Below are 22,915 nucleotides of genomic sequence, written 5' to 3'. Positions count from 1 at the left end.
AACGGTGGGAGAAAAAAAGGGTAGATGCATTACATCATTAGTGAAGCCATTGCCGCACCTTAGGTGGCCTTTTTCCAGCGTCGGAAAAAAAAAAGACCTCATAATCGTACATGGCGTATTCAGTCATTAGCCGTGGGTATTGTGGCGTTCAAGAAAGAAAAAGACAAGAAGGTTATTCGCCCCGTAACCCACAGCTGGAATGGAAAAGTTGAAGGGTGGGAGAGCTTTGGGCCCTCTCAACAGGCAATTAGCGTCAATTGAGGGCGTGATAAGCGGAATAATCCATCACTCCGAGCCGGGGAGCAGGAGAGTTGAACAAAAGAGGAGCTCAAAGGAGCGGGAATCAGTGGGAGAAAAGGCGGGACGCTCTTGTTTAGCTTTGACTTGGGCAACTGGAAAGAAAGGTGTTAGATTATGTTGAACGGGGGTTGGGCTATAACGGGGGCAAACACTCACAGTCAAGACTGATAGCTTCGAAATATTCCCGAATGGCCGGATTATCCTCCTCGGTAACCAGCTTGCCATCAATTTCCCGGCGTGTCGTCCGGGGAAGCGCTTTGCGAATGCCCAAGAGCATGTGTAACAGATTGGCGATAACGTAGCCCTGCTGCGCGAAGCTGACCGGTTCTTTCTCCAACGGCCAAAGATGTCGTAGGTTCTCCTGCTCCCAGGCCTTGAAAGCCCAGCTAGACTTCTCAACACAGTTGAGTAAAATAATAACCGCAAAATACATGTTGAAGTCGATCTTGACTTTGCTGTCCTGAAGCACGCGCTGCATGCCAGTAAGGAGAGCCTTGCTGGTCGCTGCCGCCTTTCTCTCCGTGGCGGCAGCGAGCTGGAGGCAGATGGTGTTGAAAAGTTCTCCGTCGGTGTCCTCTTTGATCGATTTGGCCGGGGTGTCTTCGCCCCAGGTCTTCGCGTTGATGGTCCACTGACGCTCGCGGTCCAAGATCTCGACTAGCCCCCACAGCTCGAGTGACTTCTTGAGCAGCTCGTCGTTGGTCTGGTTTGCGACATCAACGGCTGTATGAAGAGTGACCTGCATGAAATGCGAAGGCTCTCGCTTGATCATGTCTGGCAAAATCTCGCGCATATAGATCTCGACTCGCCCGGGTACGTCTTGGCTGTCGTTATCCAGCATGACAACTGGATACGTCGATGGCCGGTCTTCCACGACTGCGGCATCAACAATTTTCCCCTCGGCATCCCGTTCAGGATCACACTGCAACACCTGCAGCTGGAGGCGGGGCTCGCACTCAGGAAAATGGCAGGCCTCAATCAGAACGCCATGAGTGCCAAGAGTCATGGACTGTTTGATCGAGTTGACTCTGGCTTGAGCAAGCACGATCTGCACGCCAGCGGAGTACAAATCCAGTTGCTCAGAGAACTTAGTCCGGACACAGCCGGAACGCCACACTCGAGGTGACAAGACTTTCGTACAGGTGTCACAAGGTGAGCCTTGGGAGCAGGTTTTCCGGAGCACTCGACATCGTATGCAAGCGCCAATCTTGCGGACCTCTTGAACCTCTTTCCTCCGAGTGGCATTGAATCGGGCCCGTGAATGGCGCGATTTAGCGCCGTTCGGGCCGCTATCCAAGCGAAAAACTCCTTTCCCAAGGGGGGCTGAAGTGGCCTGCATGGGGCTATGACTGCTGAGGTTCGCCTGAAACGTGTCGGTGGTATATGTGATCTCTCCCCAGGGCGGCGGGGGCGGAGCATTCGGTGTCACCATGGGGGGTGTCGGGATTGTGGGCTGGATCGCGGGGGTGTCCGGGGTCTGGGCCGGCTCCTCCGTCCCGTTCATATCCCCTATCGGGAGTTCGCCCGTCGCACCCGCCACTGTAGCCGCTGCGGCGTTCGTTGTAGCGGTGGCCGCCTCCGCAGCCGCTGCAGCTTCTTCGCCTAGAATCTCTGGGTCTAGGTACGCTGGGTTTAAGCGGGCCGCGGCGGCGGCTGCCATGGTGATATTTGCCTCCGACTGGGTATCTTCGGCGCGCAAGATTTCTTGGAGGCGTTCTTCGGCCGTTGGCAATCCTTCGGCGTCTTCTTGTTGAGTCTCTAATACGCGGATCGTTAGCTTAAAATTTCTCCCTTCTTCATCTCGGAAACTCCTGAAATCCGTACCCTTGGGGGGCAAAGCTGTGCTATTGTCTTGATGTAAAGGCGGGTTCTCAATAATGAACTGGTCTTGCATCTCAAACCGCTCTGCCGGTTGCCCGCCCGGCGGCGGAGCCCCCGAAGGGGCGGCCGCTCCAGGTTGACCGCCATCGTTCTTCTCGTTCAGATCAATCTGTCGCGAAACCTCAGCAAGAACGCCAAGCGCGGTCCAATCACGTTGCATCATGGGCAAATCGACCGGAGAGCCATTGGCTTGGGCGGCGCGCGCTTGAGCCTGGTGGTTCTGTTGAAAGCGCTGCGAGGCATGGCTCATGCCAGACAGGGCGAGCAGAGCGCTGACTCGCTCGGATTCGGAGATGGCCGGGCATTTCTTCGTTAAATGGCTTGTCAAGCTGTCGAGTCGGCCGCGTGGGAAGTGCTCGCCGCATCTGCGATGGAAGACATATTTGTTAGCTTGAATCGCTAGAACAAGCGGTGGGACTCTAGACCCAGCGACGATGCAGAATACGGCGAGAGATGATGAAAGAGCGGTGGCTCACGCTTTGCAAGTGTGCGGATAGCGATTGCTTTGGTCCTGTAGTTTCGGCCCCCTCTCAAAATACTGCAATATCAGCGCATTCGGCCGTCGCCCCATTATTGCAAAACAAAATCACGGTTATCGCATCCACGGGTCGGTTACTGTGCTGGTCGGTGAGCTCGTCCTGGGGCTGGGGGAGGGGTCTGGGAACGAGAAAATACTGCCGGCTTTAAAAGATGGGCGGTCAGAAATTGTTGTCGTCAGGCCCTGGTCCCCGGCGGGTTGGGACGGCTCACGTGAGTGGTCCGCTTTCCCGCCCATGTGGGCAGCCGCAAGGGGCAGCTGAATTCAGAGAAGCCGCATTTGTTACACGCGTTTCGGAAGTGGTGAACGTAAAGTTCAGGTTCCAGGTTTATGCCACCGCTGTGTAAGACAACAAGATTACCTAGAAGGAAGGACGAATGTTGTTGAATTGATGTCTGATACATCATATAACAGGCCAAGTTTTGAAGTGTGCTTATCTTAACCCCTTCTCCTCCCATTTTTACTTTCTCGGGAAAGTGAAGAAACTCGGCCTGTAATTACAGTTGACGTATTCAATCAGGTAATCCGTACTGAGCGCAAAAAACCGAATCAGGAATCTCGTCGGCTGAGCTCAAGATAGGAAGACTTGGCATGTGTTCCGGATCGCTCCGCTCGTCATCTCTTTTAACATTGCACCGTTCAATGAATCTTGTCAACTGCAGCCAAGCCAATCAAGCCTTTCTGTAAATGGTGTTGTTGTTGGACGTGGTAACAACTTCCAAGACTTCGCCACTGTTCTGTTATTTTCTTCGAAGAGTGCGGTGTTGGCCGTCGACGGACATCAGCAATTGCGGATTCCGACGTCGTCATCAAGCAGCACCCCTGCCTCGCGTTTCGCCCGTTCCTTTGACACCCGCATATCCCTGCGGGGGCCACCGTTGGCGAGGCTGCGCCGGTCTCACGGTCTCGTCCCTCAAGCCTCTTTCGCAATCGGATACTGCGGCAGGCACTTCGCATTACTGACTGCTAACGTAAGGTGTATCAACACAATGGGATAGGGTCGTCATTTGCCGGGCCCGACCGAAGCTTCCGTGCCCGAAACTCTGATATCAACCCCGCCAGTCACATGCTGGCACCGTATCCCGACGACACATGAACAGTAAGACATCATTCTTGCTCGCCTGCCATGTTGCTCCTCCACCAAACGGGTAGCGTCAAAATTGGCGAGGTCGTCCGCTACACAGTAACATACACACCGTCTGCCGACCACATTCTCCCGTCTCCCGAGTTTCTCTACCTTCGCATCAAGAATACGTGCGCCATTGCCCTCCGAGCCGCCTTCGTCCACGGGCCATACACACTCGCCGTTTCCGCGTATCCGTCGACATTCAAGCCTTTCGAGAAGTTTGAAAACCCTCGCCGCTATGGTGTACCCGAATTCGAACCCATGCTCAAGGCCGGCGCCGTATGGAACTGCCACCTCGTCATTCCAGATAACATCCGCCAGAGTGCTGGAGAAGGCAGCAGCAAACATGGTCATTTCGGAGGTGGGCCGGGGCATGAAGGGGAGACGGTGACGTGGGTGATAGAAGTCTCCTCGCAAGTCGTTTTTTCGGCTTCGGCGTCCGTCAACTACGAGGTTTTACTGGCGCGCGACGAAAAGTCGTTGAACCTCGGCTCCGTGGTACCCGTCATTGGGAATCAGGCGCAGGCTTCGCAACCGGGCCGTGTCAGCGACTTCCAACAGAGCTCAAGCTCCCAGAAACATCATCCGGCTCAGCTGAAGGGTGTTTTTTCTAAAGCCGTTCGGCTCACGGTTGAAGACACAGTGGCCTTGTGGAATACTCCCAGGATATCAGGATGGGATGATATTGGATGGCTAAGGGCACGACAGAGCGAGGATCCGGGATCTGTCACTGCGTCTGATGCTGTTGGCGGACAACCCAAAAAAGCGGAACAGAAGCCCAAGAGAAAACAGAAAAAGGTGCATTTAGTTGTGCTCACACACGGTTTACACAGCAACCTTGGCGGAGACATGCTGTTCATGAAGGAAAGCATTGACGCTGCAGTTAAACAGGCGAAGATCGATGCTAGGGTGCGCAAAGCACGCGAGTGGGCGGCTCGAAAGGCCGCAAAAGAAACCACCGATGCAGATGGGGAAGCGGAGGAGGGTCAAGAAGACATCGTTCCAGATGACGAAGATGAAGATGGTGAGGAGGTCGTCGTCCGCGGGTTCCCCGGAAATGCTGCCAAGACCGAACGAGGCATCAAATATCTAGGCAAACGACTCGCCAGATACATTCTCTCCATGACCTACCCTGACCAGCCATGCTTGCCGACTGCTAAAGCAGCTTCAGAGGCCATCGCCCACACCCTTAAGGCGGGGGCACCGAAGAAAGGCATCGAGGAGGCACACAAGCACAGCTCCGTTCACCAGACAGTCTCCACCGGGGGCAATCGACTGTACAAATTTACCAAAATTAGCTTCATCGCCCATTCTCTTGGGGGACTTGTTCAGACATACGCCGTTGCGTACATTCAAAAACATTCACCTCAATTCTTCGACCTTATCGAACCGATCAACTTCATCGCTCTGGCAACTCCGTTTCTCGGCCTGAACCATGAGAATCCGCTTTACGTCAAGTTTGCACTGGACTTTGGTCTCGTGGGGCGAACGGGTCAAGACCTAGGGTTAACTTGGAGAGCGCCGACTATTGCACGAAACGGGTGGGGTGCTCTCATGAGCAACCTTGGAGAGCACGCCCACAAGCGCGTGTATGGCGAGCATCAGCCCGAGTCCAAGCCGCTGCTCCGGATCCTCCCTACGGGGCCGGCTCATAAGGCGCTTAAAAAGTTTCGCAATCGGACCGTGTATTCCAATGTGGTCAATGACGGCATTGTTCCCCTACGGACGAGTTGCCTCCTCTTTCTCGACTGGCAGGGACTTGGGCGGGTTGAGAAGGCTCGCCGGGAAGCAGGTCTGGTAGAGACTATGGTTGGATTCGGGTGGGCCGAGCTCACAGGAGCTAACGTGACGACTCCCAGGCTTGCCCCTTGGTCACCAGCAGACACGAGAGGCAATGGCGCAGACGGCCCCATCGCGGGCGGGGCCACGCCGACTAGCGAGGAGGACTCTCATCAGGTCCCCCAACCGCCAACTAACGCCATGCTTGAAGACGACCGACAGAGTCTGAGGTCGATTGCTAGCCCCTACCAAGAGGGGCCTTCGGAGCTTCAGCAGCTCCAGAGCTCGACGACAGCGACGTCGAATCCCTTTTCAGGAATTTTCAGTTTCTTCCGCAACGAAACACCGAAACCGCCAGCCCCAACGTCTTCCAAGGTAACCAAGATCTACCAACGGAGCCAGACGCTAAAATCAGAGCAGTGGTCCCCTGCGGGCTCTGCCACCTCGTCTAAATCCAAAGTCACCAGCGGGAATGAACTTACGGAGGAGCTCGAGGGCATGTCAGCACCTCCAAAGACAACCATCTTCGAATCCGCCGGGGACCTGCTTAACCCAAAACTGCCACCAATCGAGTTCATCATTGACCCTTCCGCCCGTCCTCGGACTATCTTCCATGACCGCGTCTACCACACGGCGGACATTCCTCCTCCGCCTATCAAAGAACGGTCTTCCAGCCCTCTAAACTTGCGTCGCCGCGCACAAACAGTAACCTCTCAAACATCAGCACCTAGCACTTCCTCCCCCCCACCGTCACAACCAGCGTCACACGCCAAAGAATCTGTACCTTCCGAGGAATCATATTCTTCCGAACAAACCCCAGGTCCTAAACCATCCACAGCTTCCACCACCAATGACGAAACCTCGACGGTTCACACCCCCTCCCTCGACACTAGTCGCGAGCCAGCCCCCAGCGATCTTCCCAATGACCTCGATATCGACACCTCCCAGATGCGCGTCGAGGAGAAGATTGCGCGGGCTTACCATCGAGGCCTCTCCTGGCGCAAGGTCCTCGTCAAGTTAGAGCCTGATGCGCATAACAATATTGTCGTGCGCCGTACCTTTGCCAACGCCTTTGGCTGGCCCGTCGTTCAGCACCTTGTCGAAGCCCATTTTTCAGATACCGCCACCGCCCGGCGTAGGGACGAAGATGAGCCAAATGCGGAGCGGGCAAAGGACTTGAGCCAACCCCCGAGTAAAGGGGACGGTGGTGAGAGGAGAAATACGGCAACGAGACAGGATGCGCATGGGGAACGGACCATAATCGAAGATCGAGCTGGCCGCGGGGTGGGTAGTAGTGGCGGTGATGATAGCTCCTACGGTAGTGGAGAGGAAGCGGATATCGTGCCGGAATTACCACGTAGTCCAAAGCTAAGCCCTTCGCTCGCCGCGTCGAGCACTACCAACACCGGAAATGCGCTGGGTGTGTCTGCAGCGGGTGTGTCGGATGTTACTTGGGCCAGAACTCCGACCACACCGCGGCCGTTGCTAGACCGGCTTGACTCGGTGACATGGAGTGAGCGGGACTGGTTGGACAGCGGAGATGAGAGTGATGATGGAGTAGGTGAGAGGGGTGACTCTAGGTCGGGAAGTATGGGTGGTGGTCCTGAGGGTGAAAAGGGGGCAGCGTTGCGGGGCAGAGAAGGGGAGGGAAAGCTGGGAGTGCCGGGTTCTGCTAGTGGGGGGAAGAGTTCAAGAAGTCCAAGTCCCTTGAGTTGGAATTGGGCGGAGAAGATAGTTGGGAAAGGTGGCGCGGGGAAGTCGAAGTCCCCGAAAATTGGTAGTAATAGCCATGCTAGTGCAGAGGTTGGGAAGACGGCCAAGTAATCGAGGCGAATATCTGTTCCATAATAGGGTTTTTGTTTGTTACGCTCATGGGAATTCCTTACCGGCGGCCGTTACCTATTGTGTACCAAGGAAAGCCGGCGAGATGTGCATATCCGAAATACACAGTATATCTATGGTTTGTTCTTCTGGGTGCGAGTGACAACCTGGTGGTGCTCTACTACTTATGGTGTGTGCCCGCTGCCGTCCTTCGGGCATCCAAAGTATCGCCCACGATGTCTTCCCCCACCCATCGGCCCCGATTTCTCGTAACTCAATGTCGTTCTTCATCCTTATTAAACTCCACGGGACAGGCAGGTTGGAGCAAAGATGATAGGGCCCAAATCGGTACAACGGTAACCAATCAAGGGCGTGTGGCTCAGTTGGTAGAGCGTTCGCTTAGCATACCTACCTGTATGCGAAAGGTCCTGGGTTCGATTCCCAGCTCGTCCACAGCAATTATTTTATGCTGTCTGCATGAATTTTTCCTGGGTCTGTTTTCTTTTTGTGCTTGGTCCAACCGCTACTTCAGACCGTTTGTCCCCTGGGGAAGCGTTCGTCTCCGTTCCTGTCTCTCCAACTTGGCTTTGCACGACCGAGTGTAAATGCGGCTATCGTTCCACACTGTGGAGGGCCGGCCCGGTCGCGAAATTGGCATGTGGCCGGCCACGGCAGGGCGATCAATGGCACAGTGGGGGCAGTTGACGCTAACGTTATTCACAAGGACTCAGAAATCAGGTTGCTTGCCCCTGTCCCCTGTGTGCCTGTGTCCCCCAAGAAAAAGTTGTCTCTCGCAACTGGGTTACGTCAGGAGCCACTTGGAGCGGTTCGCCGGTCGCTGTGCGATCCGAAGGTGTTGTTTGGCCCCTCCACTTAGAATACGGTGTATTACGGGAGACGGGTGGATTTTCGTCGGGGGTCGCATCCGAACCGCCCTGGAGTGAGTGGCCCATGCGGTGCATCTGACGAATCTGATGAGATGCATCGATGCCGTCGTGCTCGTTTCTGAGTTTCCTGAGTACAGGATATTCTCATTCCCCCTTTTCTCGTCTGGGCTGGGGTTATGTGTGCATTCAACCAATTCGACCGTTGACCGCCAGTTACATTCGGATTTCGTACTGTGCCTTGTCGGGATGTTCACGCAAGCCACATTCGGAGTACTGAGAGGGACGGGGTCCGGCCCGCCGGGGTATTTTGGATGCGGTGCTTCGCTGTCAAATCCCGTCGTTGCCATAGCAAACAAAAACGTTCCCTTCCGCTCTGTTTCTCTGTTATTCGGGCCACGACTTCAACTCGGCGATCTTAGACCCCGCAGAGAGATGAATTGCAGCAATTGAGATCTGCTGGGCTCATCAAGTACCTCCAGTCCACTGTCTCCGTCCTTCCCCGTGCTCTCCTAGCCTCCGAACTGCGGGGTTTCTCGCTCGACAAGTTCGGGGGTCCTCAAGGTGTCGGCGCTCGCTCCTTGGGGACGGGGGTGGGTGGGGATCGGGAGATGCAGGTGCGATCCCATCTTACCCAATGAGAAGCCCTCCGGGCACGGCGAAATTCTGCTTCGAGCATGCTACACCTTGCACTGTGCACGTAAAAGCGGTCGTTGCCCCACGGTCTCTCCTTCCCTTCTTCTCGTCGGTTTTGCTGACTCTTCCTTCCTCTTTTGCCCATCTCCTTCTCTTATTGTTTCTTCCCTTTTTTCATCCTTTCTCTCCCCGTTTTTGGGACCATCACCGACTGGAGCTCAAGGGCACCGCGGTGCACACGGTGTCGAGGTGAAGACGCTGCTTCCTAGTCTGTCCGAGGCCCCAGGAAGCGAGCGAGTCGAGCTGTTCTCCAAGATTGATTGACCATGTATGACTTCCCCGCTTGTTTCTGCGTCTTGAGTCCATTTCTCCCTCTCCCTCGGCCTTTCGGGTCTGGCCTCCCTCTCTATATCGGTGATTGTGAGGGCGAAGGGAACTTGCCTTGTCTACTCCCCCAACCTCCGTTCCTACCACCGGCTCAATCCCGGCGACGAACCTGCCCGTATCGGGCGCGTATGTACGGCGAGGGCAGGCTAACATGATATTGCCACCGCAGTAGCAGTCTATTATTTACTCGCCCAGTAACGTTACGACGAGAACCACCAAACCACCGCCACCATGCATATCAAGGAAATGCTGGCGGAGGCCGAGAGGACCGGCAACCCGTCCTTCTCGTTCGAATACTTCCCGCCCAAGACCGCCCAGGGCGTCCAGAACTTGTATGACCGCATGGAGCGCATGTACAACTTCGGGCCCAAGTTTATCGACATCACATGGGGCGCGGGTGGCCGGATTGCCGAGCTGACTTGCGAAATGGTGGTCCAGGCCCAGGCGTACCTCGGCCTCGAAGCCTGCATGCATCTAACGTGTACCGATATGGGGGAGGAGAAGGTTAACGATGCTCTTCGCCGGGCCTACAAGGCCGGTTGCACCAACATTCTGGCCCTCCGCGGTGACCCGCCGCGTGAGAAGGAAAAGTGGGAGGCTGCCGACGACGGCTTCCAGTACGCCCGCGATCTCGTGGCTCATATTCGCAAAGTGTACGGCAACCATTTCGATATTGGCGTGGCCGGATACCCAGAGGGGTGCGATGACAACAAGGACGAGGACCTGCTGCTGGACCATCTTAAAGAGAAGGTCGACATGGGTGCGACATTCATTGTTACACAAATGTTCTACGACGCCGACAACTTTGTTCGATGGGTGGGAAAGGTCAGGGAGCGTGGTATCACCGTTCCCATTGTGCCTGGTATTATGCCCATCGCCACGTATGCCAGCTTTCTGCGTCGCGCGAACCACATGAACTGCAAGATCCCCGAAGACTGGATGGAAAAGCTGGAGCCTGTCAAGAATGACGACGTGGCTGTTCGTGATATCGGCAAGACCCTTGTGGCGGACATGTGCCGCAAGATCCTTGGTGCTGGCATTCGTCACCTGCACTTTTACACCATGAACCTTGCTCAGGCCACCCGCATGGTTCTGGAAGAGCTAGATTGGATGCCACGCCCCGATCGCCCGCTCAAACAGGCCTTGCCCTGGAAGCAGTCGCTTGGGTTTGGGCGACGTGACGAGGATGTTCGGCCGATTTTCTGGCGTAACCGGAACAAGTCATATGTGGCACGTACTCAAGACTGGGATGAATTCCCCAATGGCCGCTGGGGTGATTCTAGGTCTCCAGCTTTCGGTGAGCTAGATGCCTACGGCATTGGGTTGACTGGGAGCAACGAGCAAAATCGCAAGAAGTGGGGGGAACCGACCAGCGTGCGCGATATTGCGGATCTCTTCATCCGCTACCTGAACAAGGAGATCGAATACCTTCCCTGGAGCGAGGCCCCCGTTACGGAAGAGGCTGATATTATCAAGAATGACTTGATTGATGTCAACAGCCGTGGACTCATCACCGTGAACTCACAGCCGGCCGTTAATGGTGTCAAGTCGACACATCCAATCCACGGCTGGGGCCCGGGGAACGGTTACGTCTACCAAAAGGCCTACCTCGAGATGCTTATCTCGCCCGAGATCTTCCCGGAAATCAAGCGGCGGATCGAAAACCACCCTGACCTCACCTACCATGCGGTGACAAAATCGGGCAACCTCCATACCAATGCACAGTCCGAGGGGCCTAACGCTGTCACATGGGGCGTTTTCCCGGGCAAGGAAATTGTCCAGCCTACCATTGTGGAACGCATCAGCTTCCTTGCCTGGAAGGACGAGGCGTTCCAATTGGGCACGGAATGGGCGCGGTGCTATGAGACCGGCTCCTCCAGCCGCACTCTCTTGGACGAAATCATGAACACGTGGTACTTGGTCAACATCGGTAAGCAAAACCCTGACATGTCACACCAGCCGTGGTAGAGCATTGAGCTAACAACATGCTGTAGTGAACAATGACTTCCATGCGGGGCACACCATTTTCGATGTCCTGAAGGGGATTCAAGCCCCAGGCTTAGACAAGGTTCCGGAGCCCCAAGCGAACGGTACCACGAACGGCGCTGCTAACGGCGTCGAAATATTGTCGTAAAGCCGTGTCGACTCTACAGCCCATCGGACTTAACCACTCAACCTGGCTAGCCGACTGGCGGGAGACCCTTTTCTTCTTCAACACCTTTTTCAGCATGGCCGGAATAATTTCAACCTCCCAAATGCACAAAACAACAAACACGGAATTTTAATATTCATCTATCTATCCGCAGAGCCTGGAGCGAGACGCGGAGAGGATCCGGATCGAGAGAAAATGACGCATCTTGAAACGAACGCACGCAACCTTTCGGACTTTATTTAACATACAGCAGGAGCATGCATGTGGGAATGGCGTTTTTTTCTCTCTCTTCGAGAGTAGGCGGGGCGAACAAAACGCGCATCATCATCATCATCATGGGGATACAGATGGGGGCGCTGGGCATATATACCCCCCTGAGGTCAGGGTCTTGATTTTTCAACAAAAATGGGGTGGGATGGTGTTGGGATAGGATGGATGGATGATAGTTTCTTTTATTTTTTTTTATTTCTCGGTCTTTTCTCTCCACCAAAATCATCAACTGGTAGACAAAGAAACGAGGACTGAGCCGGGTCGGTTCGGCTGTGGGGAGGGACGGGTTTGGGACTTGGGAGGGCAGTAGAGGAGGGAAAGTAAAGTAAGGCTTGAATGGGATCAAAACCCCCCCAAAGAGGCGTAGAAAGGGATAGAAGGGACAGAGGTGAGCGGGTGGGGAAGAAGATGGTCCAACCTAGTTTTCGTACATAACCGAGATCTCAACGATACCCAGGGAAATTCCAAAGGCAGGATCGAATTTTCTTCCCCCTTCCAGACGCTCCATGAGAGTAAGTCCCAAGCTGTAGCGCGGACTTGGCACCCTGCAATTAAGCACAATTTGTGGGTTGTGTATAGTTCTTCCGCTTGTCCTTATCACATGGCATTTATACTTTATATCTATGTCGAGTTCCACGAAGGTTGTTTCCTACAAGGCCATTTGTCTAGTAGCCACTTTTGTTTCCGTTTCATCATCGCACACCCTTTTCTATCTCTGCGCCCCTGCTCTTTCAGACCATGCTTTGTTGAGTTCATTTCCCTTCATGGGCGTTGTCGCCTTCTGGCAAAGAAATAGTGATAATAATTGCTATGGTATGCACTCCCAACATGGGCCCGGGCCGACAAAGCCAACTTGAATTGAACGATTGACGCAATGGTTCATTTGCCGGCACGCACACGCAGTCTCGTGTTTCTTCTTCGATGCGCCTATAATCTTGCGGAACGAAAGGACCAGGCCGTCAAACGCCTAAACGAAGACAGAATTTGATGGGCCTGCTTGTGTAAGTCGGCGAGTACTACTAATACCCCCACTGATCTTCCTCATCTGCCACCTCATAATCCATTTCCCGCTGCTCCCTGTCTTTTTGGTGATGGCGGTGGTGATGGTGGTCGCCATGGGTCGGCCGATCAAGCAGGATGTGCACGTCCTTATCGCCGCTACCTCCTGCATCGCCTTCATCCTCCCTTTCTTCTCTCGCGCCGCGGCGGTCGTTTCCGCCGCCGCCGTCGTCTTCGCCGTTGGCGCTAACTGCTCTGCGCTCACCCTTGGTTTGCCCATTGGCACCACCGTTGTTGGTTTTGCTACCTTCCGTGAACACACCCGGCGTCGTGGGCATAGAACCTGGAGCGCCGTTGGCGCCGGCCCAATTGACCTCAACAGGAGTGTCAAGACCAGGTAGCTCCCTGTTAGCGAGAAGAACCGAGTTGTAAAATTTCTCGGCTGTTTTCCGGTCCTTAAACGTGATCTCGGTGGAAGCTGGTGTCGTGTGAATGTCGGTGAATTCGCCGATTCCCTAAACACTGTTAATATCTACGACGCCGGAAGGGTACGCCCGAGGCGCTGAGACTGGTAAAATGAACTTACGAAGAGGTACTGCCGGAGTGTCTCGTCCTTGTCAGAGGCGGTGAAGTCCACTCCGGTCAGGGCTACCTTCTTCGGGCGATTGTCAAGCGAATAGGCAGCATATGCAGCGTGGACGTTCGCACGGCCACGATAGCCGCCACGAAATGACCCACGGGGCGTGTATGGTGATGGGGAACCTCTCCAACTACCGCCTCGCCCTCGTCCGTTGCTACCGCCCCTAGGGGTCCACGACGCCGAGGCATCGGGGTCATCTGGGTCAATACCCATTTCCCTCGCCTGAGCCTCAAGTGCTGCTAACTGTGCACGAAGCGCTTCGGTCTGGCTTATTGGCCTCTTGGTGTCGTCTCTACCGTTCTCGTTTTTGCTACCATTAGAACCCCCTAGCTTAACCTGTAGCTTCGCCTTTTCCTCTAAGTGTTTGGCCATCAGCTCCTGCTGCCGCTTCTCTAACTCCTCACGCTGTCGCTCAAGGTCCTCTCTTCTTTTTGTCTTCTCCTCAAAGGCCTTCTGTCGCTCTTCTTGTTGCTTCGCAAACTCGTCCAGGTCGATCTCCGGTTGCGACCCAGCCTCATGGTCATCAGCTGTGGGTAAGCCGCGAGCATGTTTTGGTTTCGTTGTACCCGAACCGCCATCTGCAGAACTAGCCGTAGCAGACGCCTCATCTTTATACCAAAAGACCTTCACGAAACGGTTGTCGAAGATGACTTTCGGTGACTGATAGGCTGCATTGGCAGCCGTCCAATTGTCGAACTTGACAACTGCCAATCTTTTGTACGGCCGCATCGAAACATCCACAATGCTGCCGAACTGGGAGAAGAAGCTTTTGACCTGATCCTCGGTGAAGCTTTCCTCAGGGATGTTCTCCACCACGATTGTCGACTTTGTCTTATCAAATACCGGCCCATCAGCGGAGAAGGTTGCTTTATCGGCCCGCCTCTGGCGGTTCTGGTACTTGCCGCCTCGGTGTCGCTGTTGTTGGCCAAAAACCGGGATTGGCATTTGTCCAGGGAAGGGACCTTGACCGTTGAGCAGGTCGGGCATCAGGGCGTTGGAAGGATCGTACTCTATGCGGCCTGGATTAGCTACAAATCTAAGCCTGAGAGAGAAAATGCAATACCTACCCTCACCCGCCGAAGCTTGCCGCGGCATCATCTGCATACCTCCAAATGGCGGCCCTGGAGGGCCTCCGTAAACTGAGTCGTTGCCATGCGCAAACGTGCAACTCGTCCCGCGTGGGCAAAACCCCTTTTTCTCAAAGTCACGACACTTCTTCCTCTTCTTACCAGGCGCAAAGTGACCGCCACCCAAGAAATCGGGCATGGGATGCCCAGTTGCCATGCTCATTCCGAATAACGAACCCCCCACCGCACCATTTTGGGGATTGAAGTAGCCCACCGTCGCCGGGGGGCCAGCAGCACCTTGCGCATAAGGTACTTGACCAGCCACGGCGTCGGACATGCCCTCTCGATACCACTTATTCAGAGTATCGGACCTCGAGTCTCGGCGACCCCGCCTGGGTTGCTTGACCGGTCGGCCGCCGAATGCATGACCCCCTCCATTTTGTACGTTTGCGTTCGGATCGTCCCAGTCGGTGTATCCCCGCTTCCTCGAACCGTTGGAGAAGGGAGGTGGCAAAGCCGGGACAGCCATATCCATCGGACGGTCGTCGTAAAACATGCCGTAAGAACCTTCGTTGGCGGGGCCCGGATCTGGGAAAGCAGCGGTCGTCGCACGGTGCTGCTGTTGTTGTTGCTTCGGAGGCGGGGGAGGGGCGCCGGGAAGATATGAGCGGTGGGCGATCGCGTCGAAGACATCGTTCACGAAAACTGGAGAGTCTGCCCGGGGGGGGGAGAACAAGGGAAGGAGCAGGTCAGTCTCGGGTGCCTGAAATCTTGGGCATCCTGGATCCTAAATCTTTAGGAAAGGGCGATGGACAGCGTACCTTCTTTTAGAAAGTCGGGAATTTCTGATTCGCAGAGCTTGCGCACGTCGTTGATGTCACCATCGTGCCGTAATAATGCCAAAACGTAGTCGGCGAGGACATCGGGGTCAGCATCGGAACTATTTTCCAGGAGAAAGAAATCCACCGTTATTGTCAGCAAAAAAATTGCCATAATCGCAGCACAAAAGACGACTCTATGCAAACTTACGTATTTTCCAGTCGCTTGACAATCCATTGCTTCAAATGCGCCGAGTGTTCTTCGGGAAATAGCATTTTGTTGTCGTGTTATGCCTGTTCACAGGCGGCCATGGATTGTCTCTTCAGCGCAGGAGGTTGATGATATGGAAAAGCACTTAATAACGGGATAGAATGAGCACAAAAGGAAGAAATTTAGATAGCCATGGATAGGATCGATCTGAAGGTTTGGCCAAAAATGCAAAAAAAACTCGGTTTGCGATGCGGTGATGCCCATTACCGGCGCGATGCGTTCACTTGCCCGGTGCTTGTAATAATTATTTCTTGGTCGCGTCACAGCGCCAAGAGATCTGCATCCCACCGCGGAATGCCAAGCTGACGAGACGTTTTGCGAGCCGTCAAGGGTGTAACCGAATTTCGGTGTTTCAGCTCGGCCCTAGTGTATTCAATCCAACCTGGACTATCGAAAGTTACCGTCACATCATTAACCATCACACACTAAAACTTGCCCGGAGGCAGGAGAAACTGAATCAACGCAACGCGTAACCGATTCAAGGTGGCTTTTTGACCTGGCTATTGTACCCAACTCCCGTGGTCTATCATCTATTAGATCTCAACATCCCCCAAGTCATGACTACCTGTACATACACATCTCCTTTTTCTTCCCGTCGGCATACACACATAAAGTAGCTTACATAGACATACAGAGCACCAATCGTACACCAAAAGCATCTCGCTCCATTTTCCCCTCCTCCTTTTGTTGGTTCCTATTTTCCTTTGTTTCCCCCAGTTTACCGAATGTCAAATATTCATCGATTACTTTTCTTCGTCACCACCACCTCCTTTCATTGCTTTTATAAAATCATCCGGTGACATAGCCCCATCTCCCCATTCCTTATCTTTCTTCGACTTCTTTTTCTTCGTATTCCTTTTATTCTGTTCCCCGGTCTCACCGCTGTCTGCTGGCACCGCGCTGCCCCCCACAGGCTCCCCCTTCAGCGCGCTGATGAAATCGTCCACTGACAAGCTCTTCTTGTCGCCCTTCTCCCGCTTGCCCGAAGAGTTGTCGTCCATGTCACCCAGATCGAATCCCTCCAGACCAGCCCAAGGTTCAGCCTCATCACTAGTGGATGTCCTCGGTGCCATATCTTCCAGCTGTTTTTGCGCTCGGGCTGTCTGAGCTTCCTGGCGCTCCTGGAGTTCTCGGCTCTCCAACAGTTTCTGAAGGTCCTCAATGTCCTGACGATCCTGGCGGTCCTGCTCTTCCCAGCGTGGCTGGCGATTCTGCGCCCTGATCTTTTCTTTCTTTTCAATCTGCAGCTTCCGAAGTTCGCGCATGGTTTTAGCGCCCGTTTTCCCGCCCCGAATAACAGTTCCATCGGCAATATGCCCACGGATCCGGGCCATCCTTTTGATCCGGGCGCGGACACCCTGCGGTGCGTAGCGCCCACTGCCTCGTGGATGCAGACGACGCTTCGCGCGTTGCGACCTTTTGATGCCCTCCCTTTTCTTCTGCAGCGCGGCCGCCCCGGCGAACCGCAACCGCTTCTCGATGATCAATTCGTCGAGCGAATGTCGGCCGGTGCGCCGGCTGATGATGGCGCGGACGGTCTTGGGGCAGTCGGCGTTGATGAGACGGAAATGATGGGCGGCAGTGCGCGACCAGGGCGCCATTCGCTCGAGGTTGCGATACTCGCGGATGAGAACGAGCAGGGTGTGATTGGTGGGCCGGAACAGGCGCGGGTTGCGGCCGCCCTGGCGCAAGTCCATCGGGAGATGCGACCGCTTCGAGCGCGGGCCGGTGAGCGCCGCCCAGCCGGCCCAGTTGGGCATGAGTACCCTTTCGCACGTAGTGAAGGCTCGGTGCCACCGCCCCATATCTGCCAGCCCCTGCACATGGTAGTTCCAGTTCTTGTTATCCAGTTCGTAGCCGCGCGCGCGTACTGTCTCCACCAGCTTAATTAAGCCAATCGAATCTCCGGCGTCTATGTGCACGTATTGCATTACCCGGAGCGGTTCGCTGAGGCGGAACCGCTGGTCGGAAACAATGGGGTTGACCGGATTCTCCGGGTCGTAGCCCTCGCCCTCCGGGTTCAGGAACGACGCGGCCGGCTGATAGCGCCGGCTAGTGCGCCGGAGGATGATCTCCCACGTCTTGCGGACGCGGGCAATCTTTCTAGAACGAAACTGGGCGAGCAAGACTAAGTGCAGGATCTCGAGAGGCATGGTTTCGGGGGTCCCGCGGTCTGGGTAGCGCTCGTTGTGAATTTTAATGATTCGGTTCACCGAAGCATACTCCCGCATCCTGGTCAAGGCCAAAAGGGTCTTGGAGTAGAGGTGGATGATAGCACCGTTGGAGTCGGGTTCGTTATTCTCCTCCCTCTCCATGGCCCGATAAAACTCACGGAGGATGAATCCGGCAAACCGCCTCTTCAACTTTAGAGTATACTTGTCATCGATTTGCAGCCGCCGGTAATTTGCGAAGGCGGTGATGTACTGAGCGGTAGCAGCGGCCGACTCTGGGAAGCCGGTACGGCGCATCAAGTCGTAAACTTTGAAGGCTAGCCACGACTCCTGGGTGTGGATGAAGGCTACCATGAGAAGGATGTAATGGTCCTGGGTGGGCTCAAAGGATCCCTCGTCGAGCGCAGCTCGGAGCAGATGTAGGGCGTGGTGCGATTGGTTGACGTAGAGCAGCGCCAAGATGAGGTGGGCATAGGTCGTGTGGTCGTAGGAGACGTTGAGCGATGTCATGTGCTGGAGGAGCCGGTTCACCCCAATCAGGTCTCGCCCCCAGGCGTTGTGGCGGATGAGCGTGTTCCAGAGCGGGGTGTGAGGCCCGGGCACCTCCTTCTTCCTGGTGATCTTGATGCACAACCGCTCGGCATCTGCGTATCGGTCGTTGCGGCAATATGCCTCGACCACGGGCTGGATCAGGTCGCAGGTGATCGGCAGACCCCGGTCCTCGACGAGCTTGAAGACCTCAAGAGTAAACTGAAGGTCGCCGCGGTCGCCGGCCATGCTCATCATGGTAGCGAAGGTGGTCGGGTCAGGTTCGTGCTGCTCGAGGATCAACGAAAAGATATTGATCGCCTCCTCGTACTCGCCCACATTACTGTACGCCTTCAACAAGTGGTTCAACAGCTCGACCGACGGGCCGCCCCCCGTTCTTTCAGTGACATCCGCCAACACCTGGCGCACACCCTTGGGATCGCCGCGAACGGCATAAGCCCGAGCGAGGAATCCGATGAAGATTGGGTCATGTTTAAGATTACTGCCGGGGTGGTGCTGCTCGTATTCTTCGGTCAGATCGAGGAGGGACTTGACATCGCCACGATCCGCGTAAAAAGACATGAACTTGTCAAGGGCCCTCTCATCCAACCGGCCGTAGCCGCGGTACCAATCCGTTTTGAGCCGTAGCATTCCCACAACGTTGAGTGGGAAAAGGATGTCCATCATGATCCGCAGTATCGAGGCGTCCGGGATAACGCTCGGGAGCGACCTGTACCTGTAATACAGGTCGGTCATCAAGCGGGGTTTCGCCCCACGTTGGTGGTTGAGAAGGATGTAGCGCTCGTACTCCTTCGGGTCCTTCACCCAGTGGAGCATGAAAACTGTATCGGGCTCCTTCAACAGTTCGAGGGAATGGGTCAAAAGGTGTCTGATAATGGAGCCGATGAACTCAGTACGCCAAGGTTTGATCAACCAAGGCTTGAGCAGCCAAGGCTTGACGTCGGGGTCGCCATAGTAGAAGTACAACTCCCGGAACCGGAGGTGGAGATCCGGAACCTCGGCGGTCAACGGGTAGATCAGATGATTGACGACTGGTAGGCGAGGTGAACTTTGCGGTGGGGCGTCGGGCGGCGGTTTGGGGTCCTTGATATTGGTCGTGTAGAGACGCCACACAAGCGTGACCAAGTCGAACGACTTCGTTTCCAATCCGTGGGCAAGGATGCGATCCAGCCCCCCGCTCAAGCGGCGGTGTTCCACAGCCACGCGGAAAAGGGACACGGCGTCCTGGATTCTGTTCAGGACAAAAAGGGCCTTTGTGGCAGCAGCGAGGAGATCGTCGGTCCACTGGCTCATGCGAAACTGAGCGAAGAGATCGGTGACCCGCCCAGCCTCGATGGGCCGATCTGAGGCGGAGATGGTGACCATCACATCCGCCTTAAAGGGCTCTTGCATGTCCGGAGGGAGCCTCATGTAGTTTTGGTAGATTTGGTCGTAGCCGCCGGTGTTTGTCGGTGAGTACAGAAGCCTTTTCAGCCTGTTTAAGGTAACGTCAACGTCACCATTGATGTCGGCAGCGCCATCTACTGGATGCCCTTGGTCTCTATCCCATCCGTCCCATCCGTCCCGTCGGCCCCGTCCATCGTTCCCGCCGTTGCCGGCGTTACCGCTGTTACCTCCGCCGTCGTCATCTCCTTCCCACCTTTCCAGCTCCCGCTGAGGGCCCCATTCGTCCTCCTCATGCACATCTTCCGGGTTGCCCGCCGCCTGCCCCGTGGCGGCTTCTGGGTCGTCCCAAGGCCGCTGGTCTGACCGAAGAGGGGCAGTGGAAGTGAAGAGGCGAGAGACGGGGGTCCGCGATCTCGAGCCATGGTCCAAGCGGGGGCCATGTATCCGGTGGACTCTCTGGAGTAGCGCGGCCGTTCCGCTGGGGTATAAAAAGTCGAGCGAAAACCCGGGGGCAGTTACCGGGTAGGCGTTCTCGATCGGCTTCGGCTTGGACCGCGGGGTTGCCGTGGGGATCTTGGTCGCCTCGGCCGGGGTATGGCGCACAAGTGGCTGACAGGTATCGAAGTGCCCTAGGTCGGCGGCGCCATGGTGCCAAAAAGCCGCATGGAGTGTGCGGCGGGTTGGCAGACAGGAGCCGGCAGAAGGGAAGATGCGCTGGAAGCTGGTACTGCAGGGCTCGATGCCTGTCGCAGTCCTCTCGAGCATGGCGGTCCGGCGGACGAGGTGCGAGAGCACGCAGCAGCACGGGAACTAGACAGACAAAACCCAGCCCCAAATACAATCCCAAATGCAATCCCAAACAAGCTGTTTATGCTACCGTCGCATGGTGAGGTAGAGAACGGCGACGATTTAGTCTCGCGTGCTGAGTGGGGCAGGAAATACGGCGAGACACGCACCCCGCGCGTGTGGGACGACAGGCACTTCCAAGAGAACAATGGCGCACGGAATTTCCTCTGGCCGAGATTATTCCCCGTGTGAGTAGGAGGAGGGCTCTGGTGCCCGAGGGGGTGGGGTGATGGTCGTCGAGATGGCTTGAAAGTTGCAACGGCAAGGTCTTGTCGGTGGTGGGCTTGAAATTTTGGGCCCCACTATATCATGAACGTTACCGGCCGCTCGGCTGTGGAACCCCACGGAAACATACGTTACCGTTATAAAGGACCGATTCATTACTTGTAAATACTCTGCGCATACATGCATGGTATGTATGTACATGTACATACAGTCGCAGGTGTAGTCCACCTTGGTCTTGAAAAGCATTTATTTTTCTTGTCAAGGCCGAAAAGCCCGCCTCGTATCACATTTAAAATACTTATCATGGTGTATCGGTTACATCAGCTGGTTTTCTCTCACTTTCCTTTATTCTTATTCTTTTTTTATAAGACCAAACAGGGAAAAAACAACGGCATATTAAATCCTCTTGGGAAAAGAGAGTCTAGAAAGATATTAATCAAAACTTATTCTCTACATCCCTCGAGGACAATACTTTCTAAATGGCCCCGCCGAATAGAATTACCCTGCTTAGTATACCTGGACCTCGCCCGTGTACAGCACCACCTTGCCGCCATACTCTTCCCTTGTACCGGCTGTAACAATCTTGAAAATGCCTTTGACGGACTCTTCTTCGGTGACCGGAGCCGAGGAATAACCAAAGAACTCGGCCGCACCGTTGCCCATCTCTGTCTGTGCCCAACCCGGGTCGATCACAAAGGTGCTCAACCATTCCTCCTCAGCATGGAGCCTCACGCCGTACCAGGCTAGGACGGTTTTGGAAGGCCCGTAAGCGGCGTTAGGTATTGCTGGTTGGCGGCTGTGATGAGCTGTTAGTTTTCTATCTTCATTTTCGTTTCTTTTCCTTTCTCCATTTTTCCCTTTTCGAGCTAAGACTTTCTAAGTTGAGGAACATTTGGAACTCACCCCAGAGCACCGGCCCCAGATCCCAAGAACACAAACTTGGGCTTGTCGGCAGACTTCTCCAGCAAGTCCCTCGTAGCTTGAAACAGCTCGACCGGTCCAAGTGAATTGACACGGAAATGCTCAAGGATATCGCTGCGCTTGGCCTCCCTTACGTGAGGGAACACCTTGACAATCGCAGCATTGGCTACCACGATATCCAGGTGTGTGATGTCGGCTTTCTCTTGGGCTTGTTTCACGGCTGCAAAGGCAGCCCCCTCAACGCCGGCGTCATATTGGACCACAATCAAGCGGCTGCCGTCGCCTGTCGGGAGGTTGGCCAAGGCTTGCGAGGTGGGATGGCTAGGGTCTCGGTTTGCTGCGATGATGGTCTACAGAAGAAGTCAGGGGAAGGGTCGGCCCGGCGGATAGTAGATATGTGTGTCCGTAGTGACCTCTCCTCGCTTCAAGCTGGCGTAGTGATGAAATCCAAAGCATATGCTCGGAGACTTACGTGATTCGGCAGGGCGAGGAGTTCCTTGGCCAGCCCGAGCCCAAGACCACGATTCGCACCGGTGATTAAAATCGTTGTGGGGGCCATGACTTTGCGTGTATGCTGACTTTGAAGTTTGAAGGAACTTGGTATTGCAGAAAGATGAGTATCGTCGAGCCGTGGTAGACTCTTTCAACGAGGCATCTGGGTTCTATTTGAATAAATACTCTTGAGTCTCATTCCCAGGCCCCCAACTAAAGTCCCAACGGGAGGCGCCGTTTTCAGCGACGTCTAGGCCCTTTCCAAGCCTCCTGGCTTCTTAACGCCATTTCTGGTGACAAATCTTGAAATCATGCCGAATGGTGCTCGCATTTGTCAGCTCACGAGACGCGGTGTTGGGGGCCGAAACAATGGAATACATTTCGGAGTTACAGCACAAGATGTGCAGGTATCTATGATTCCAGAGCATGTTTAACACTCAGTGTTTCTGTGCACAAAACTCCGAAATATTGGCTATAATGTTGACGGAAAGCTGGCAGATGATGACGCCTTCTTCCACTACGGGCCCACCGGGAAGTCGGTCGTGGCTGCCGTTTATATGCGTCAACTCTCTTGCTGTTGGAACCGGTTAACAATTGATTCTCAATTTCCATGACTCGACTTCTCGTTAAGTTCAACGGTTCAAAGACTTTCTATCTGCCTTACATAGTACATGCAGTATATGTCAAATCTTATGGGCTCTAGGACTCATAGATCACTTTTACTCTCCTATCTTGTCTCCTCTCCCTATTCTTTGT

The 22,915-nt window shown here is 54.8% G+C and overlaps 6 protein-coding genes and 1 non-coding gene across 7 annotated transcripts; 3 read left to right on the top strand and 4 right to left on the bottom strand.

Annotated features, from left to right (window-relative positions):
- Positions 1-285: 285 nt before the first annotated feature.
- Positions 286-2,752, bottom strand: C8A04DRAFT_25304 (uncharacterized protein; the record flags this gene model as incomplete). Its single annotated transcript, XM_062779511.1, has 4 exons — positions 286-392; positions 457-2,058; positions 2,125-2,546; positions 2,658-2,752. The coding sequence occupies 4 exons, from the start codon at positions 2,750-2,752 to the stop codon at positions 286-288; spliced, it is 2,226 nt and encodes a 741-aa protein (XP_062640107.1).
- Positions 2,753-3,845: 1,093 nt separating this feature from the next.
- C8A04DRAFT_25303 (putative serine esterase-domain-containing protein) lies at positions 3,846-7,448 on the top strand (the record flags this gene model as incomplete). Its single annotated transcript, XM_062779510.1, has 1 exon — positions 3,846-7,448. One exon carries the CDS (start codon positions 3,846-3,848, stop codon positions 7,446-7,448), a length of 3,603 nt encoding a protein of 1,200 aa, XP_062640106.1.
- Positions 7,449-7,813: 365 nt separating this feature from the next.
- On the top strand, positions 7,814-7,898 carry C8A04DRAFT_t25. The gene has a single exon. It is a non-coding gene; the product is annotated as a tRNA-Ala (tRNA).
- Positions 7,899-9,583: 1,685 nt separating this feature from the next.
- Positions 9,584-11,486, top strand: C8A04DRAFT_25302 (methylenetetrahydrofolate reductase-domain-containing protein; the record flags this gene model as incomplete). The annotated part of the gene is made up of 2 exons (XM_062779509.1): positions 9,584-11,282; positions 11,347-11,486. The coding sequence occupies 2 exons, from the start codon at positions 9,584-9,586 to the stop codon at positions 11,484-11,486; spliced, it is 1,839 nt and encodes a 612-aa protein (XP_062640105.1).
- Positions 11,487-12,793: 1,307 nt separating this feature from the next.
- On the bottom strand, positions 12,794-15,574 carry C8A04DRAFT_25301 (uncharacterized protein; the record flags this gene model as incomplete). Its single annotated transcript, XM_062779508.1, has 5 exons — positions 12,794-13,288; positions 13,360-14,423; positions 14,481-15,194; positions 15,302-15,420; positions 15,510-15,574. The coding sequence occupies 5 exons, from the start codon at positions 15,572-15,574 to the stop codon at positions 12,794-12,796; spliced, it is 2,457 nt and encodes an 818-aa protein (XP_062640104.1).
- A 738-nt stretch (positions 15,575-16,312) lies between these two features.
- C8A04DRAFT_25300 (uncharacterized protein) lies at positions 16,313-20,440 on the bottom strand (the record flags this gene model as incomplete). Its single annotated transcript, XM_062779507.1, has 1 exon — positions 16,313-20,440. The coding sequence occupies one exon, from the start codon at positions 20,438-20,440 to the stop codon at positions 16,313-16,315; it is 4,128 nt and encodes a 1,375-aa protein (XP_062640103.1).
- An 813-nt stretch (positions 20,441-21,253) lies between these two features.
- On the bottom strand, positions 21,254-22,226 carry C8A04DRAFT_9502 (Norsolorinic acid ketoreductase; the record flags this gene model as incomplete). The annotated part of the gene is made up of 3 exons (XM_062785508.1): positions 21,254-21,542; positions 21,650-22,017; positions 22,140-22,226. 3 exons carry the CDS (start codon positions 22,224-22,226, stop codon positions 21,254-21,256), a joined length of 744 nt encoding a protein of 247 aa, XP_062640102.1.
- Positions 22,227-22,915: the final 689 nt, after the last annotated feature.

Source organism: Dichotomopilus funicola (assembly GCF_033296635.1).
Source record: "Dichotomopilus funicola strain CBS 141.50 unplaced genomic scaffold C8A04scaffold_6, whole genome shotgun sequence".
NCBI classification, from domain to species: Eukaryota; Fungi; Ascomycota; class Sordariomycetes; order Sordariales; family Chaetomiaceae; genus Dichotomopilus; species Dichotomopilus funicola.
The sequence above is the reverse complement of the archived record's forward strand: the minus strand, read 5'-3'. Positions and strand labels throughout refer to the sequence as shown.